The 18,187-nt window shown below is 35.1% G+C and overlaps 3 protein-coding genes across 4 annotated transcripts; 2 read left to right on the top strand and 1 right to left on the bottom strand.

Annotated features, from left to right (window-relative positions):
- LOC113777816 (haloacid dehalogenase-like hydrolase domain-containing protein At4g39970) lies at window positions 1–6,618 on the top strand. Of its 2 annotated transcripts, none has more exons than XM_027323021.1 (11): window positions 1–455; window positions 557–650; window positions 1,778–1,822; window positions 1,907–1,957; window positions 2,153–2,227; window positions 2,319–2,352; window positions 3,744–3,799; window positions 3,877–3,936; window positions 5,731–5,790; window positions 5,939–5,985; window positions 6,131–6,618. In XM_027323021.1, the coding sequence occupies exons 1-11, from the start codon at window positions 52–54 to the stop codon at window positions 6,189–6,191; spliced, it is 987 nt and encodes a 328-aa protein (XP_027178822.1). In that variant the 5' UTR covers window positions 1–51; the 3' UTR covers window positions 6,192–6,618. The 2 variants fall into 2 exon arrangements, with proteins under 2 accessions (XP_027178822.1, XP_027178823.1); XM_027323022.1 differs by having other exon boundaries at window positions 6,060–6,618.
- A 1,889-nt stretch (window positions 6,619–8,507) lies between these two features.
- On the top strand, window positions 8,508–10,706 carry LOC113778256 (7-deoxyloganetin glucosyltransferase-like). The gene is made up of 2 exons (XM_027323592.1): window positions 8,508–9,085; window positions 9,620–10,706. The coding sequence occupies exons 1-2, from the start codon at window positions 8,563–8,565 to the stop codon at window positions 10,558–10,560; spliced, it is 1,464 nt and encodes a 487-aa protein (XP_027179393.1). The 5' UTR covers window positions 8,508–8,562; the 3' UTR covers window positions 10,561–10,706.
- A 3,528-nt stretch (window positions 10,707–14,234) lies between these two features.
- On the bottom strand, window positions 14,235–16,674 carry LOC113778223 (7-deoxyloganetin glucosyltransferase-like). The gene is made up of 2 exons (XM_027323547.1): window positions 16,110–16,674; window positions 14,235–15,429 (listed from the first exon to the last, which is right to left on the bottom strand). The coding sequence occupies exons 1-2, from the start codon at window positions 16,636–16,638 to the stop codon at window positions 14,489–14,491; spliced, it is 1,470 nt and encodes a 489-aa protein (XP_027179348.1). The 5' UTR covers window positions 16,639–16,674; the 3' UTR covers window positions 14,235–14,488.
- Window positions 16,675–18,187: the final 1,513 nt, after the last annotated feature.

Genomic DNA, 18,187 nt, shown 5'->3' with positions numbered 1-18,187 from the left:
GTTAAATTCGTTAACACCACTCAACTCATCAGTCATCACAGCAACCCAGCAATGGCGTCCTCATCCTCATCATTCACCATGCTCCTCTCCGCACCCAATCCCTCACTCTCTCCTTCTTCCTCTCGCACCACTCTTTCTACCCTCCGCACCACATTTCTTCCAACACTTTCTTCTTCTCCATCTCCTTCTCCTTTTTCTCCGACGGCGATTACCAGAAGAAGGGGAAAGTCTCTCTCGGTCTCCGCCATGGCGGCTGGGGCGCTTCAGGCTTTGATATTCGACTGCGACGGCGTGATATTGGAGTCCGAGCACTTACACCGACAAGCCTACAACGACGCCTTCTCTCACTTCAACGTCCGCTGCTCCTCTTCAGCTACTGAACCTCTCAATTGGGGACTCGAGTTCTACGATGAGCTCCAGAATCAAATTGGCGGTGGAAAACCTAAAATGCGATGGTAAACTTATATGACTTGTGTCTATATTTTCTTCACTTGTTATTTTTGATCGATAATCCTATTTGGATTATGATTTTTGCGTTTTCTTTTACCTTTATTAGGTATTTTGGGGAGTATGGATGGCCAACTTCAACGATTTTTGAGACGCCTCCGGACAATAAAGAGGATAGAGAAAAGCTAGTTGACATTATTCAAGTTGAGTATCCAATTATGTTTTTGCTTTCACTTTGTTGTTAATTATTACTTATGCTAATTGCTCTTTAATTTTCATGCTCAATTCAAAAACTTGCAACAATCATTTCGGAGAGTGTGAATCTTTTATTGTTACTAATTCTTCTCGTGCTTACTTTATTATTATTTTTTTCATCATGCTAACTTCCCTGTGAGCATTTACCTTGTCCTTGAGCTTGCCAAAATACTAGAAAAGCGTAATGCTGAAAATAGTGTTTGAAAAAGAGCCAAAATTTAGAGATAAAGGTGATGACCTTGTCGTCTAAGAACCATGGCCAATAAATTTAGTTTTAATATTTAGAGTCTAAGAAGTAGAACGATTCATACTATCAGGAAAAATTTGCAACAAATCCTAAAGAAAAAAAAAAGACAATTTTGGATATCGTGCATGCTGCTTCGTTCTAACCTTCCAGGGAATACCTTTATGAGCAACTGTGTTGTGCGCACTTAGACCCTTTTGAGGTTTTCAGATTTCAGGACCCTGCCACCATGGCCATTGCTATGATATTTTTTCTTATAGATGGAAATGCCAGTTTACTTGGTGGATCTTGATGATGTTTTTCAGCTATAGCTCTGATGCTGAAAACTTCTAAACCTATCTTGAACCTATTATCAGATCAAGCCCTCTGAAATAGTAGGTTGATGGTTAACCGAGTTAGCACCCATATTTTTTAGATAGATTGCATTTTGTAATTAGTTATCAGCGTGACAAATAATTAAGTCTTAAGTGGATGCTTTAGAACAAAGGGAGAGGAGAACTTCAATCAAGCAGCAGTTTTTTGGGAAGTCTTTCCAATATTTTACTTACGTACTACATGACTTCCGTAGTATAGCTGTATGGATTTAAGGCTTAGAAAATGATGTCGCTCTGCATAAGCATTACATTGTACCTGTGAGCAAGTACCATCCATCACATTTGAGTTCATTAGCACTTCTGCAGCCGTAAGCAGTGCTTGATTTGTTACTTATGCATTTAAAATCTTATGACTAAAATCTTATGATGTATAAATTAACTTTTCGCGTATCAATTTCATGTTCATTTAAACACTTTTATTGTTGACTAAAGTGACTATTTTTGGTGGCTTTTGCAGGACTGGAAGACTGAGAGGTACAAAGAAATAATCAAATCTGGAACTGTAAGAGCTGTTATTGTCCCTTTCTGTATTTGTGGTTTGCAATCTTATTACATGATGACGGTGGCTTTCTATAATATTGTGCAGGTTAAGCCTAGACCAGGAGTTTTAAGATTGATGGATGAGACGAAGGCTTCTGTAAGATAGAAATTCTATAAACACAACTTTAACACTCCAGCATGGAACTTAGAAATATGGATCATTTCATCTGCATCAGATCACCAATGACCTTATTGGGTTCTGACATATATTCTTGTCTGTTCCTAGAATGCTACTTTCGTATGCTTCTTCTTTCTTATCAGAAAGGTTATACCTACTCTCTCTTGGTTTCAGGGTAAGAAACTGGCTATTTGCTCTGCAGCAACCAAGAGCTCAGTTGTACTCTGCCTTGAAAATTTAATAGGGATTGTAAGCCCTTGCTTAGATTTAGTTATTTCCATTCATTTTCTTTTCTTTAAATAAGGTTTTCACTTATTGTAAACTTCTGATTCTGTTTTAGGAGCGATTCCAAGGTCTTGATTGCTTCCTTGCGGGTACTTCAAACTCTTTAGCTAACATGTTACAGATTTGACTCTGTATTTGCTAAACTTAAAATTTTATTTCTACTAATGCCCACCTTATGCTTTTATTCTTATTATCTGAGCATTTCATATGCATGGTGCTCGAAGGTAACTGGTTGATCCTCCTAATTTATTCTAGAACAGAATATTGAAGTTTATTGTCATGTGACAAATCAGAATCTGCAAGGCAAACCTATTCTGTGATCTGAACTGGATGATATGGATGATATCTTAGGTATTAGATATGAGAAGAAAAGTGGAATCTTTAGTTGTCTTATTTTGGGTTTTGATATTGTTTAACTTTTTCTAAAAGACAAGGATATATCATTGCTTTCTTGACTGACTTCTTGAGGAGGTTTAGTTTTCATAAGTCGCTTATAACTGGTCTAAAAAGTTTAATACTAATCAAAATTTTCAATTATGATCTCTTGAATTACGTATTTATTGCCACCCTGCTCCTCAAAACAGTTTGCTGAGGATATCAGATTCACCTTACTGCTTGCAATGATGCTTGTTAAAATGGTTATAATGATTTTTAGCAATTCTTGTGGACTCTTTGACTGTTGACATTACCTAGTTGGAGTCCTCGCTTTGGTACCACCTCAACTCAGGTTTAAAATAGCAGAGAAGAAATATACTAATAAAATATACTTTTTTGCTGTTAACTGTTTTGTTTCTAGTTGTATTTGTGATTCTGATGGTGGGAAAATGTGTTGTCCCTGTAATATTGAAGTATGTCTTGATGTATGAGTACTTAATAGACAAATACATGTTAACTAAGTTACATATAAAATGACAAATATTTTCACTTCATATGCAGTATATCTACTATGACACCTTTTGATATGCATACACTACACATTTAAATGTAATTGTGCATGTATGTATCGAGGTCTATGAGAAAAGTAGGCAGAGGAGGAATAGCACTTGAAAGATAAAATTATGAATTGGAGTTTTCTGAATACCACTTCCCACAATACTTTCTTTGGTCTTCTGAAAGTAAAGAAGCCGTGAATTAGTAAACTTTGAAACTACGTCCTAGTACTGACCAAGTGTAAAGACTTAGAAATATAGCATTTATTTATTATTATTATTTTTTAAGTAGCTGGTCTTGAACCCAGGACCTCCCACTTACAGTCCCTCCCCCCTACCACCCAACCCAACCCTGCCCCCCAACTTTGAAATATAGCCTAATCTTTGTTGTGCAAAAAATATTATGATGCCTGGAGATAAATTGCAGTATTTGCAGTTTAATTCAATTGATTCAGTAGAATAGTTTGTATAGTGAACCTAGTGTGTATTGATTGACCATTTTAATTGCTATTAAAGTCTCTTACTTCCCCTACTTTGTCTTGGGTTTGCAGGTGATGATGTGAAGGAGAAGAAGCCTAATCCTTCAATTTATCTAACTGCTGCTAAGGTTGTCAAAATGGCAAAAACTTTTATTCGTTTTGCTTCTGAGTTACCAATCTGAACATGGCAAATCGAACTCTGCAGAAACTTGGGGTGTCAGGTGGTGATTGCTTGGTGGTGGAGGATAGTGTTATTGGGCTACAGGTTAATCTCTACTTTCTTAAAATCTTTGATTATAATGCTCAAGACCAGTGGCGGAGCCAGAAAAAATTTTCAGTGGGGGAAAAGCAACTCTAAAATTTTTTACCCACTCTTTTTTCAGTTTTTTAAGGAAAAAAAATATTCATCAACAAGTACAAATGATGCATATATTTCATGAAAAACATCAAAAGACAAATTCAAAATTATTAATGTAATAATAATTTTATTTCAAAAGCAAACTAAACCATTTACAATTGCTCATGATGAGTTTTCATATTTTGATAACGGTTTACAACCTTTTTATTTTGAATTTCATGAAGTATATTTTTCTCAATATAAGTAGCTAAACAATTATTCATCCAAGTGTCTTCCATTCTATTTTGTAACCGATTCTTCACTATATGCATCATTAAGAAAACCTTTTCTATAGTAGTTGTAACAACGGGTAAAATCAAAGTCAACTTTAAAAGCATGTAAACTAATAGATATACAAAACTCCAGGGGACACACTTGAAATTACATCAACTTTTTATAAATATTATAGAAATTTAAGGGGGGCAGTGGGGGCCTATAAATCAATAGATTCACAAAACTCTAGGGGGCACATTTAAATTACATCAAATTTTTATAGGTATCATAGAAATTTAAGGGGGCAGTGGGGGCCCGTGCCCCCAGTGTAAATCCGCCACTCAAGACTCTGTCAACATAGGCACATTGTTGAAAATGTTTCAGTTTTTATGCTGTAATTATCTGTGGATACCGACAGAAAATTTTAATATCTGGGCGACTGCATTTGCTTATTTAGACCATTTTTAAGCTGTATTTCAGCCAAATGTAATGAGTTTAAATAGATATTTTATTAGAATTCTAAATGTGCCACCATTTCTTTGTCATCCTTCATCCCTTTCATTGCTTTTCTGCTAACATATAAGATGCACAATGAAATTCTTTTGTTGATGATGTGGAACCGAAATCAACTAAATTCACCTAAAGCCTTTATCCTATTTGTATCCAATTGAAATCTTAGTTCATGGGTAAATCACATTTTTAAAATCAAGAGCTTGTCTATACAATCTTTTAAGTTCTCTGACTTCGGACATGCGCGAATTAAAGAAGATGAACAAAAGTAGACATAAGAGATAGTAGATTAGGAGCCCGTTATTGCCCATTATTATTGAGTGATTTCTAAGATGTTGCTTAAAAAATTTGGAAATATGTTATTCTTTTAATAGTTACTAAAATGCCAAAAGCTGTATTTCAAAGCACCTGAGGAGCTGCTTTTTGGAATCATCTTTTATCAACTTAAAAAAAACTCAAAACAGAAGTCAAATGGGAACTATTTTCAGCTTAAAAAAGCTATAATCAGTTGATTTTATGCAACAGAGAGTTGACTTATTATATCCAATTATTGATGAATTTTTTTGTAAGGTCTAACTTTCCTAGTGTTGGAATGATGTACATTTTTGCGAGAATATCACTGAGCACAAAGTAGCTAATGTTGGTTCACTCAGTCCGTATAGTGTTTCTCACAAGAACTGGAATCATAGAAACATTATGATAGGATTTTACACAAGTAAGTGATTCTCCCTTCTATTGATTTCTAGCTTTAGTCCAACAAAATTTCCATGAGGAATCGAAAGCAAACTTGGCAAATTTCATGCATACAAATTTCTAATAATTAACAAGCAAAAAAAAAAATAAAATTCATTGTTTACTTTTGACAGGAAAGCTAATTCATGATTTTCAGTTACTCTGTGATGATTTAACATGTGTAAAAACTACATAATTTTTTTGCAGGCAGCAACAGGCGCTGGGATGCCTTGTATAATTACATATACATCTTCAACTGCTAACCAGGTAAGACCCGTTTTTGTGGTATCCTGTTCAAATACTTGGGTGAGAGGAATGGGTTTCACGAGGTGCTAGATCAGAGTCCGTTATCATCGGAGATACCAACTGTTATTATGGTATTATATGTTTGAGATTGCTCTTTGATTTGATACAGGATTTTAAAGAAGCAATAGCAAAGTTCCCTGACTTGAGTGATGTCAGGTAAACATTGCTGTCACCAACTCCAAGAAAATCTTTGTTTGCACTTGATATCCATTTTGTATGTCCTAATGCAGATTGAAGGATTTAGAGATATTGCTTCAGAGTTTTGTGCCTGCCAACTGAAAAAATCTATCCAATATCTTAGAATGTGTACAGGTTGCACTGCCGATAGCCAGATTCACAAGTTCGCGCTGTGTGTCATTTAAGGTACCATCACATGACTGGTATTTAATTTTGAGGATATTGCAAGTGAAAAGCTAAGCTATCCTCGACTTAGATCATCATTCATTTTGGAATCTTTTATAAAAAACAGACATTAAATTGTATCTCTTCCTCCTAAGATATTACACTCTACCCAAGTTATTCATCTGACAAGATATGGATCCTCTGTCTCTGTCTGGGTGATTGTATATGCATGTCCCACATGCACGTAAGTCAACATTATAACATTTGGCAAAACTCAAAACTCCCCTGTTGTTTGGGTATCTTGTATTAATTTATAAACATTGGTTGAGCTTGGACAAGGGAGAAAGACAAGACCGTCCTTTAAAAAATCTTATTTAGTTAAATTGTTTTGTTCTCTCTTTTATGTTATAGACTTTACATAGATTCTAGTACCAGTAAATTTCACCAGGTGCTAACCAAGCTAGCTTGTTGAACCCGGCCGGTTATCACTGCTCTGTCCTGTTGCCTTTCTACTTACCAACGATTACCTGGTGATGCAATAGATGTTTTGCATTTGTATCTATTGAAACCGACAACTATTTGATTCAAATTCATAAATGTTATGTCTTGTGAAGGTGAAAGTTGGTCATTATGAGTGTCCAGGACATCATAAACCTCTTGTCTGTCACTTGATATTATATTTGTGCCTGTGGTATCTCGAGGGATTGGCAGAATCTCAACCAAAATCAGGTTTGCAACAATGAGTTTGTTCCATACAATCGGAGTCCATGGAAGGTGGATACTTTCTTCTGATGCCCCATATATTTTTGCATCTTTTTAACTACAAGAATAAGAGCAAATATCTTCGACCAACCAAATGACAGCAAAAATGGACGAAGCTCTTTTCTTTTTTGAGGGGGGTGGTGGCCGGTGGGGGGAAGGGGAAATCACAGTACTCTAATCTTAACCTGTTACTTTTTTCTTTATTTATTTTTCTTTGAATAATTGCCACTGACATTTCTTTTAGTTTCCGTCTATGACATAGTCCAGAACTCTACTCTCCAACCGGAAAAAATATATATATATATGGAGAGAGAGAGAGAGAGAGCTAAGTATTAGTAGTCTATTTCTTGATAGATTCTGCAGGTTGGAAGATTTGCGGGCTCCAATGTGCCCTCAATAATAAGAGAGAGAGAGAGAGAGAGAGAGAGCGCTAAGTATTAGTATTCTATTTCTTGATGGATTCTGCAGGTTGGAAGATTTGATACTAAGGTGGTTAGACACACGATTCACGGCTTGCTTTGACAGAGTCGGCCGTCTTGTCTTTATCAGTTTTATTTTATTTTCCTTTTTTGCTTTGGATGTTGATTTAGCTTTTATGGACCACACCAATAAAATTGATATAAGTGACAAAGTAATACTTTGTGAATCTTGTCCACAAAAAATCAGAAACTACAAAAGCTATCAACTGTGTAAGAGAATACAAATGATATTTAGCAACTCACACAAACAGGTTTTGTTTGGTTATTTTTAAAGATTTGGTTCGTTATTTTGAGTTTTAGTTCTGCCCTAATGGACTTAGAAAGTTGAAAAAACTCTATGGTGATTGTAAAATGCCAACCATCACTAGAAGAGTAATATATATTGGTTACCACGAACCAATCAAATACTGCTAAATATATACAAGTTGACATATGACAAAAAAATCAAATCAAATACCGCTAAACATGACTTAAAGTTGCCGTCATTGAACAGCAAATGTTTCTACTGAAATTGATTATGCCGCTTGCTCTTACATAGACAGTGAGCTTTCATTTTATGGAGTTATCCATATCACCCTTCATTTGCTGGACAACTCATCCAGCGATCTTGTCACCAGCCCGGAATAAGTCAATGATCAATTGACGAACGTTTCTGATCAAATGTCAGATGATACTGATCTCGTATGTGATAATTTCCTCTATGGTGTTAATTTCGTCTGCATCAATCATTTTCTGGACAACTCATACGTCTTTCTCGTCACCGGCCCGGAAAAAAGTCAGTGATCAATTGGCAAACGTTTCTGATCAATTGGCAGTATAGTGCTTTCTATCCGATGCTACTGATCTTGTATGTGATAGTTTCCTCTACATCAATCTCCATTTTCTGGACACCGCCTTTCAAGAAAAGATAAAATATTTCAAAAACTAATATCGATTTTTTGTTGCTGGCAGAAAAATCTGGTATATGATAATCAATAATATGGTTGAAGTGTCGTTTTTTCGTATAAAATAACACTAGGGAAAAACAAGTATGAAAATATCTATCGATATAAAATTATTAGAAAACTCTGAAGTATGATTCACGCAGCATTATATATTAGCCCCAGCAAATTAAGCTGGACATGAACTGCAAAGGAAAGAGCAATTAACCATGGGGAAAGCAGTCGAGAAGCCTCACGTTATCTGCATCCCATACCCTACTCAAAGTCATATAAGCGCAATGCTTAAGTTGGCCAAACTTCTCCACCACAAGGGCTTTCACATAACATTTGTTCACACAGAATATAACTACAAGCGTTTGTTGAAGTCACGAGGTCCCAACTCTCTGGATGGTTCACCAGATTTCAATTTTGAGACCATCCCAGATGGCCTCCCCCCATCTGAAAATGATGATTGTACTCAAGATGTTTTCCAGCTTTGTCTTTCAATTGAAAAACATTGCTACGGTCCTTTCGTTGATCTAGTTAGGAAGCTCAACAAAAGGGCTTCAGTTGATGATGATTATCCTCCTGTAAGTCGTATAATATCAGATACTGTTATGTCAACATTCACACTTGAAGCAGCTCAAGAACTAGGACTTCCAAATGTACTGTTTTGGACTGTCAGTGCATTCACTGTCATGTGCTTCTTGCACTTCCCTCATCTTCGTGAACGAGGGTATACACCTCTTAAAGGTATGGAGTATAACTTAATTATTGTTCATTTCACATGATTTGAATATATAAAAGGAAATGAGAAAAGAGTAGACACGTCTTAATTTTTGAATATTAATTTCAGCTAATATGGTGGCTAAGTTTGCAGAAATATGTGTATGAACGATACAACCATATAGTTTAGATAAAGCAAGCTATTGGTTAAGTCAAATTTTGTATGTCATTTGAAATTCAAGAGGCCTCTTAAGATTTTATAATTTAATAAATGTTTTCCACTTTATTTTCAATTCTGAAATTCTTTCAAAACATTTAGCACTTTTACCTTCCTCTTTTGTTCTTTAGCATGTCGGACATTCATCTTTTTCATTTCCCCTAACCGGTATAAACTCAAGAATAGTGATCAATTGGAAATAGGAAAATCTAAGTCATCTTAATCTATCCATTTTCCCCAGTTGCTAATTTCCTTCCGTATTCTTTTGACATAAGAAGATGTTGACCGGAATTTTTTTGCCCCGAGTCATATATATGGTCATGTTTTTCTGTTATTATTTACAGACGAGAGTTATTTTACAAATGGGTACATGGACAACACTATTGATTGGATTCCTGGAATCACTAGCATACGCTTAAGAGAGATGCCAACAATAATCTGGACAAGTGATCCCAAGGATGAATTTGTGGACTATTTCATAAGGCTAATGCCAAGAACTTGCCAGGGTTCAGCCCTGATTTTGAACACTTTTGACGAGCTAGAGCATGGTATTTTGAAGGAATTTTCTTCAATGATGGATCATGTATACACTCTTGGACCAATTCACTTGCTTATGAACGATATGCTAAAAGATGACCACTACACTGAATCCATCCAATCCAATCTATGGAAAGAAGATGATACTTGCATCGAATGGCTGAATTCCAAGGGGCGTGGCTCAGTTGCTTATGTTAACTTTGGTAGCATTACAGTAATGACTGAAGATCAGTTGATTGAGTTTGCATGGGGACTTGCTAATAGCATGCAAAACTTTCTGTGGATCATCAGGACTGATCTTGTTAATGGAGGGCCAGTTGTTCTGCCGCCTGAATTTCTGACTGCTACTAAGGATAGAGGGATGTTAGCAACTTGGTGTAACCAAGAACTTGTTCTTAATCACCCATCAATTGCTGTATTCTTAACACACTGTGGGTGGAATTCTATCCTTGAAAGCTTGTCTGCTGGAGTACCAATGATTTGCTGGCCATTTTTCGGCGATCAACAGCCTAATTGTTTATGCTGTTGCAATTACTGGGATGTTGGCGTGGAGATAGACAGTAATGCGAACAGAACACAGGTGGAGAAGGTGGTAAAAGAGTTAATGGAGGATGAAAAGGGCAAGGAGATTAAGAAGAAGACATTGGACTGGAAGAGTAAAGCCCAAAAAGCAATAAAACCGGGTGGATCTTCCTACTTAAATCTAGACAAGATGATTGAAGAAGTGCTTCTGTCCCCTAAAATTTAAATGATGTATTAAACCCTTTTTTTCATTCCATTCAAGGAACATCATGGTCCGTAGTTATTCAGCATTACGATCATGGACTCTTTACTTTTATTCTTTCTTGTTTGAAGTGTGGAAATTTTACTTAAGAATCCAATGCCTGTCTTTAACTACAAGTGTATTCGCTATTTGGTTTCATCCTCAATCCCACAAAAATGGATGTCTTCAGAGGGTAGAAAGGTAATTTAACCTTTAACAAAATATGACATGATGATTACATAACGCCCTCATATTAAATTTGGATTAATCATAGCAAGTTTTTGGTAAATTAAAGATTTTTTTTTGGTAAGAAAAAATTTGGATGGACTCGACTTTGGTTACCATCATAGGTCAGAGCATGTTTTTGGAACTATAAGTCATTTACAAGAGAGTTTACAATCGTTTATCAATACAGTTTTTACATCGACAACGGAATTCGAACAACAACTTTTTATGAGGAAATGCTCCATCAACCCATCCTTATTGATCGACAATTTCTTACAAGCGCACAGGGTTAATCATAGCAATAATTCACCTAAAATATTTCAGAGGTCGAACCTACAAGGATGAGTTAATTTTACATACTTTAATTATTATGAGAAGAAAGCAATAAAATTTAAATTCAAGAGGTTTAATATCTAACTATGAAATAAAAATAAATAATCAAATTGAACAAAATAGGGTTGAGAAAACATTTGGCAAGAGACTAGAGCATTAGATCTTGATCCAGAGTTTGAATTATCTGGTTATTTCTTAACAAGTCATGAATGTATGATACACAAGTACCTTAGATTATCTTTTGATCCATCTAAATTGTGCCCAATCAGATCTCATGTCTCTCTTGAGGTTACAAGTATTTAATTTGGGTGATTTAATTATGTAATACAAATCTCAATATACTCTTGTGATTAGGCTAAATATATTTATCGATTTAGTGTATGGTTGTATATCCCTTCTTAGTTCAATACAAACCTTTTGAGCTTGTCTATGGTGGCCAATCACAAATATGTAATTAAATTAAAACAGATAAATCAAGGTAAAAGTTAAGAATTTAATTTAATAAATAATCAAAACTTCTTCACAAGACCCTAATCCTAAATAAAAATTAGTTCATTATAATTGTAAGAATAAACAAGAATTCAATGTTGAAAAATACAAGACTTAGAATAAAGAGCATGTTTTTCACAGTTGACGTAACTCTGAATTCCAAACCTTGATTTCTAACTTTGATTCTTGAATTTTCAAAGAAAAACCTAGAACTAATGTTCAGACAAGTGTTTTTTTCCCTAAAAACGACATAAAGTACTCATGTTTATAGTTTCTTTTAAAGTTGTGACCTAAGTATGATATGATTAGGTCTCTAAAAGCTGCCAAAAATTGAGCTCGAGCATATCTCCTGATGAATAGGAATGGTAATTCTCGATACGATCCGAAAATACAACTCGAGCTTGACATGAAATTAGTAGGTATGGTTTATTTTGCACATGTTTGGATCAAAATCAGGTTAGACCTGAATAATCCACCAAGCAAATAGGTCCAAATTAGGTCAATCATAGGACCCATTTGACTTGTTTAATGTGTAATTTTATAATTTAATGGAGTAAATAAATTGGGCATATAAAGTAAATTAAAAACTAATCTAGGCTATCAATCAGTGGTATGACACAACCATAAATTTTATGTGAAAAATAGATTCTATTTGTGAAAGTGTCACATTTTGTTTTTATTTATGATTTATTTGTACCAAAAAAGAAAGCCAAAGAAGTACTACAAGCAGCAATTATGAAATCTAGGATTGGGTTGAAATTTTCTATATTTTTATGGAAATTTCATTATAGAAAAGTCCACCGTACTATCAAGATGAGAAACTCTAAGAAAGAAAAAAAATTAGCATATAAGTTATTTAGGTCTGGTTCAGGTAACCTGCGAAATTAACAGATCGTATTCAGGTCAAAAAGGTTGATCCATTTAATTTTGCGGATCGTTTTCAAGTTGACGTGTCATTCAGGATATTTGAGTCTCAATCCAATCCGCCAACGACAACTTGATTTAATTGCCACCCCCGACTGATGAAGTCTGGCCCAAAGATCCTTTCAATGTTCAACGCTAGACATGGAATCTGCCCGCAGATCCATATAAACCAGTAGCCCTCATTTGCTTCTTGCTCTGTCTTTGCTCCATTGCTAATTTACTCTATTTGTTTTGTCAAAATTGGTCCATTTTCTTTCCAATTGAGCTCTCCACCTATTAAAAAAAATATAAGAACAATATTAAGTAGTTTTTATCCAAATTATTATTCAAATATTATAATTAACTAGCAACTTATACATATAAAGATATTACAGCCTATGCCTTATTAATTGAACCAACTAGTGTTGGCCCTTATATTAAAAGACGCAGGAAGCTATAATCAATGCTTGGTTCACAAAAAGAATGCTAATTAATTTCTTGTTGAAATCCCTTAAAAATCAATTTTTCACTTAAAATCCTCTCTTCCATTCAATCTGCTGAAGGGAACATCAAGATTTGTAGTAGATGAATGTGGATGCTGATAATGCTAGTGCTATCATTTCGGTGTTGGTTAACGTTTGTTCGTTCGGAACTTCAATAAAACTCACATAAGGTGCAATTACCCGGAAATGATTATGAAGAATATTTAATTTTTAAAGCATCGACCTTATTATGTGCTGCACATCCGCATCATTGTCAACTTTTGTTGCTTCCATAAATGAACTAGCACCTTTGAACATAAGTGTGTATCCCCTTTTGTTATCTTTAGTTTTTGATTAACCTGCCTACATGGTGATATTTGGCTAGACTTCAAATTCCTATATCGATCAGTTTAAAAAGGCTAGTCTTTGCTGCTACCGTTTATGAGCTGTGGAGGGCTGGAGAAGCAGGTTGTTTTTTCGAATCCAGGGCCTTGCAAATCCCATTTTACTCCATTTCCAGGTAAAATAGTCAATTTAAAATTTGTTACACTATATTCTAACTTAGTTATAACATATTTAAATTTTTATTACTCCATCTTCCAATTCAGTTATACCCAAGAAACTTGTCTGAAATGAAATATATGAGGTCTTGCCCGTGTATTTTTCAGTCTAGGCTAGTCTCTTGTGGTAGATTTATGACTGCTACGGTGGAACATCTGCATCGCATTGTGCTGTACGTCCAGCGGAAAGATTTCTAAACATAGAGAGACATTGGATTTAATACTTGGTTGGAACTGAATACTGGACAATTTTGTGAGTAGTGTTAGTTCATTTTGAAATGTGCAGTTCAGGTACATGATTGGTTCTGTTCCTGATTATAAACGTTTTGCTTATTATCAATGAAAATCATTGTTGCTCGAAAAAGAAAAAAAAAATCATCAAATGTGTTCTCGCATTAATAGTTTAGTTAAATGTCATATTTGAGGATGGTATTCAACAAAATTTAACTTGCAACCTAATAATTTGTTACATGTCATTTTTAAAGAAAGAAAAATATCATCAAATGTCTATAAAAGTTGATTACCTACATGTAAAAGACTCTCAATGATGAATGAGATTCATGCAGGATTTATATTCTTCAATCAAAATCTGGGATCTCTAACCACAAAGAGAGTAACTAGCCATGGAAAATCCAATCAAAAAGCCTCACGCAATTTGCAACCCATATCCAGTTCAAAGCCATATTAGCGCAATGCTGAAGTTGGCCAAACTTTTCCACCGCAAAGGCTTTCACAAAACATTTGTTCACACAGAATACAACTACAAACGATTGTTGAAATCGCGAGGTCCCAACTCTTTGGATGGTTCATCCGATTTCATTTTTGAGATACAAATGCATGATCATAGTGCTAAATGGTCAATCAGATGATGATCTTCCCTTGAAAAGATGAAATGGAAAAGGAAACTTTAAGTACATAAATTCAAATTTCAGGGGACAGAAGCACTTCTCCAATTATCTTATCCAGATTCGAGTATGAAGATCCACCAGGTTTTACTGCTTCTTCAGCTTTGGTCTTCCACTCCAGTGCCTTCTTCTTTATTTCCTTGCCCTTTTCTCCCTCCATTAAGTCTCTTACCACCTTCTCCACCTCTTTTCTGTTCACATTACTATCTATCTCCACGCCAACACCCCAGTAAGAGCAACAACTCAAGCAATTAGTCTGTTGATCTGCAAAAAATGGCCAGCAAATCATAGGTACTCCAGCCGACAAGCTTTCAAGAACAGAATTCCATCCACAGTGTGTTAAAAATGCACCAACTGATGGATGACTAAGAACGATTTCTTGATTACACCACGTAGCTAACATCCCTCTATCCTTAGAAGCAATGAAGAATTCGGGCGGGAGATCGATTGGCCCTCCATTGACAAGATCAGGCCTGATTATCCAAAGAAAGTACTGCATGCTATTGGCAAGTCCCATTGCAAACTCAACCAACTGATTTTCAGTCATGACTGTAATGCTACCAAAGTTAACATAAGCGACTGAGCCTGCCTTCTTGGAATTCAGCCATTCGATGCAACTGTCATCTTCTTTCCATAGATTTGATTGGATTGCTTCTGTGGAATGGTCATCCTTTTGCACCTCTTTGAGAAGCAAGTGAATTGGTCCAAGAGTGTATACATGATCCATCATGGGAGAAAATTGCTCCAAAATACCGTGTTCTAGCGGCTCGAAAGTGTTCAGAATGACAGCAGCACCCTTCAAAGTCCATGGTATGAGCTTAACTAAATAATCCACAAACTCATCCTTGGGATCAGTAGTCCAGATTACGGTTGGGATGTCTTTTAATCGGACACTACTAATTCCAGGAATCCAATCAATGGTATTTTCCATGTACCCATTGGTAAAGCAACTTGCATCTGTAAATTAAATATATAAAAAAAAGCTGTACATTACATACAATTGAAACAAGAAACATTCAATACCTAAAATTGATATCTTAATATGGCAAAGGATGAAAAATAAAATACAATATTGGCCAAAACAGGATAAAGTAAGATGCCCTGATTGCCCTATATACATTAATCACCGTCTTGATTCTTGAGTTTGTCTCGGTTCAAGAAGAGAAAATTATTAATGAGAAAACAGTGCCAAATAATTTGATGTGCTGTAAAATATAATAACTATAATTTGAAGTGCATGAGAATTGAGTGCTAAACTTTATGTGAGCAAAGTTTGCTCAGTCTGTATAATCTTTTGAAGGGTAAATTATCTTTTACCCTCCTATGATTTGATGCTTTGAACCATATAGGGGTTATGTGGTAAAATATCAAATTATATGGGAGGTAAAAGGTAACTTATCCTTTTTTTGAGCCCCTTTGGATTTCAAATTACACGTGCAGTATTTGCATTAGTCATGAAGCTGCTCCATTTCTGAGTCCAATCATTCTATGGTTCATAGGATATTTTTCTATTGAGTCAGTCATTATATATACTATCTGAATTACTGCTAAAATATTACCTTTATCCAATTTTCTCATTGCAAGGTTGTTATGTTATTTTTGTATAGAGGAAAAAAAAACAAAATTCTTTTTTGTACCTTTGAGTGGTGTATACCCTCGTTCACGAAGTTGAGGAAATTGCGAGAAACACATGACGGTTAATGCACTCATGGTCCAAAACAGTACATCTGGGATTCCTAGTTCTTCAGCTGCCTCAACTGTGAATGTGGACATAACAGCATCAGAAATTATACAAGTTACAGGAGGAAATTCATCATCCACCGAAGCCTTATTGTTGAGCCTTCTAATCAGATCAACAAATGGGCGGTAGAAATTTTTTGCAATTGAAGGAAAAAGCTGGAAAACATCTTGGGTAACATCATCATTTTCAGCAGGTGGGAGGCCATCTGGGATGGTCTCAAACTTGAAATCTGGTGAACCATCCAGCGACTTGGGACCCCTTGATTTCAGCAAACGTTTGTAGTTATATTCTGTGTGAACAAATGTTATGTAAAAGCCTTTATGGTGGAGAAGTTTGGCCAACTTTAGCGTTGCGCCAATATGACTTTGAGATGGGTATGGGATGCAAACAGCATGAGGCTTCTTCACTGCTTTCTCCATTGCCATTTGCTCTTTGATCAGTTTGCAGTTGAAGTCCTCTTTAATTTGCTTGGAGATATATAATGCTCATGTACTGTCTCTTATTACTTTTCTATTTATGTACAGAGTTTCTCGTCGGTTTTCTTTCCTTTTCTTTTCTTTTTTTTTTGGTTGAAAATGCCTTTTCAACTAAATTATATGTGAAGTGCTAGAAAATTTTTTGGGGCCCCCTTATATTATGGCAAGAAGAAACCGAGATAGGGTTTAATTAGGAAAATGTTTTGATTTCTAGCAATAGGGAAATGATATACATGAAATTACCGCCATAAAAAGAACTCCTTGATAAAAGATCATTCAATTAGGGAAACAAAGATATTGTCCCATTTTCCTGCTGCAAATGTTCGATTATAGATATGAGCAATGATATTAGACCCAACAATTTACAGATATTATGAGCGGAGTATGTCGATTGGCTTGTATACTGAAGCTACTTCAACTTGTAGCAAGTAATCATGTTAATACTACATAGTTTCTACGTAACAATGCACTACTGTCGGTCTTAATATTTCTCTTTAGTGGTTAGATGACTTACAGGGGCAGTGGAATGGGACAATTGGAAACTTCAGAATTTTTACAGAATACAATTGTAGGACAAAATTATAAATTTAATACTCACTCTGTCCTATTTTAATAGTCCTAATTTTTTTTCACACAGTTTAAGAAAAAGTAGTTAACTTTATTGGAAAAACAAATTTAGATTGCTATTTTCCTAAAATACCTTTACATTAAATAAAGTTGGCTTTTCATATATCAATATGTTTTGAAAAATCTAAATGCATTAAATGGGGTAGACTACATTCAATACTAACAATCTATATTAAATAAGGTACTTTATAGTAATAACAACTTACATTAAACAAGGGTATTTTAGAGAAATTAAAAAACAACTACATTTCTCAATTGAAATGTGGATTACAATTTGAAACAGACGAAAAAGGAAAACAAAACTATCAAAGTGGGACGGAGGGAGCATATAACAAACCAATTTTAAGAATCTTTTGAAGTTGAACTCGGTAGGTAAAAGTTTCTCCTGCTACGATTAAGATTTTTTCTACGCCTTTTCGTATTAAAAAGACATTCTCCTACAACATAACACTTTCTGTTTTTATAAAAAGGCAAAATGATATGACACAAATGTAATGACATAACATAAATATAATGGCAAAATGCCATGACACAAATATAATGTCGGAAAAAGTAAAACAAGTAAAGGGTTACATCTTTGTAATACAGATGAGCAAGAAAAAAATTGTGCAATATCAAGTCGTGATTCATGTGTTCTTGGCTGTTCAATCAAGCCATTGAACAACGATAGTAATTACGCCCAACAAAAAGAAACTCAAGCCTTTGGAATCCCTATCGCCCGATAAGCCCACCAACTTCCTGCCAATAATAAAAAGCATCTTAGAGCCAGCAGAAGTGCAGACCCCTCCAAGCTACCCTAATTATGATGGAAAAGGCCCTTCATGATGGATGGTTGTCTTTTGTCTCTAATTCTTTAAAGTTGTTTGATGAC

This window comes from Coffea eugenioides, chromosome 7 (genome assembly GCF_003713205.1).
Source record: "Coffea eugenioides isolate CCC68of chromosome 7, Ceug_1.0, whole genome shotgun sequence".
NCBI classification, from domain to species: domain Eukaryota; kingdom Viridiplantae; phylum Streptophyta; class Magnoliopsida; order Gentianales; family Rubiaceae; genus Coffea; species Coffea eugenioides.
This window is presented reverse-complemented; position numbering and strand designations above follow the sequence as displayed.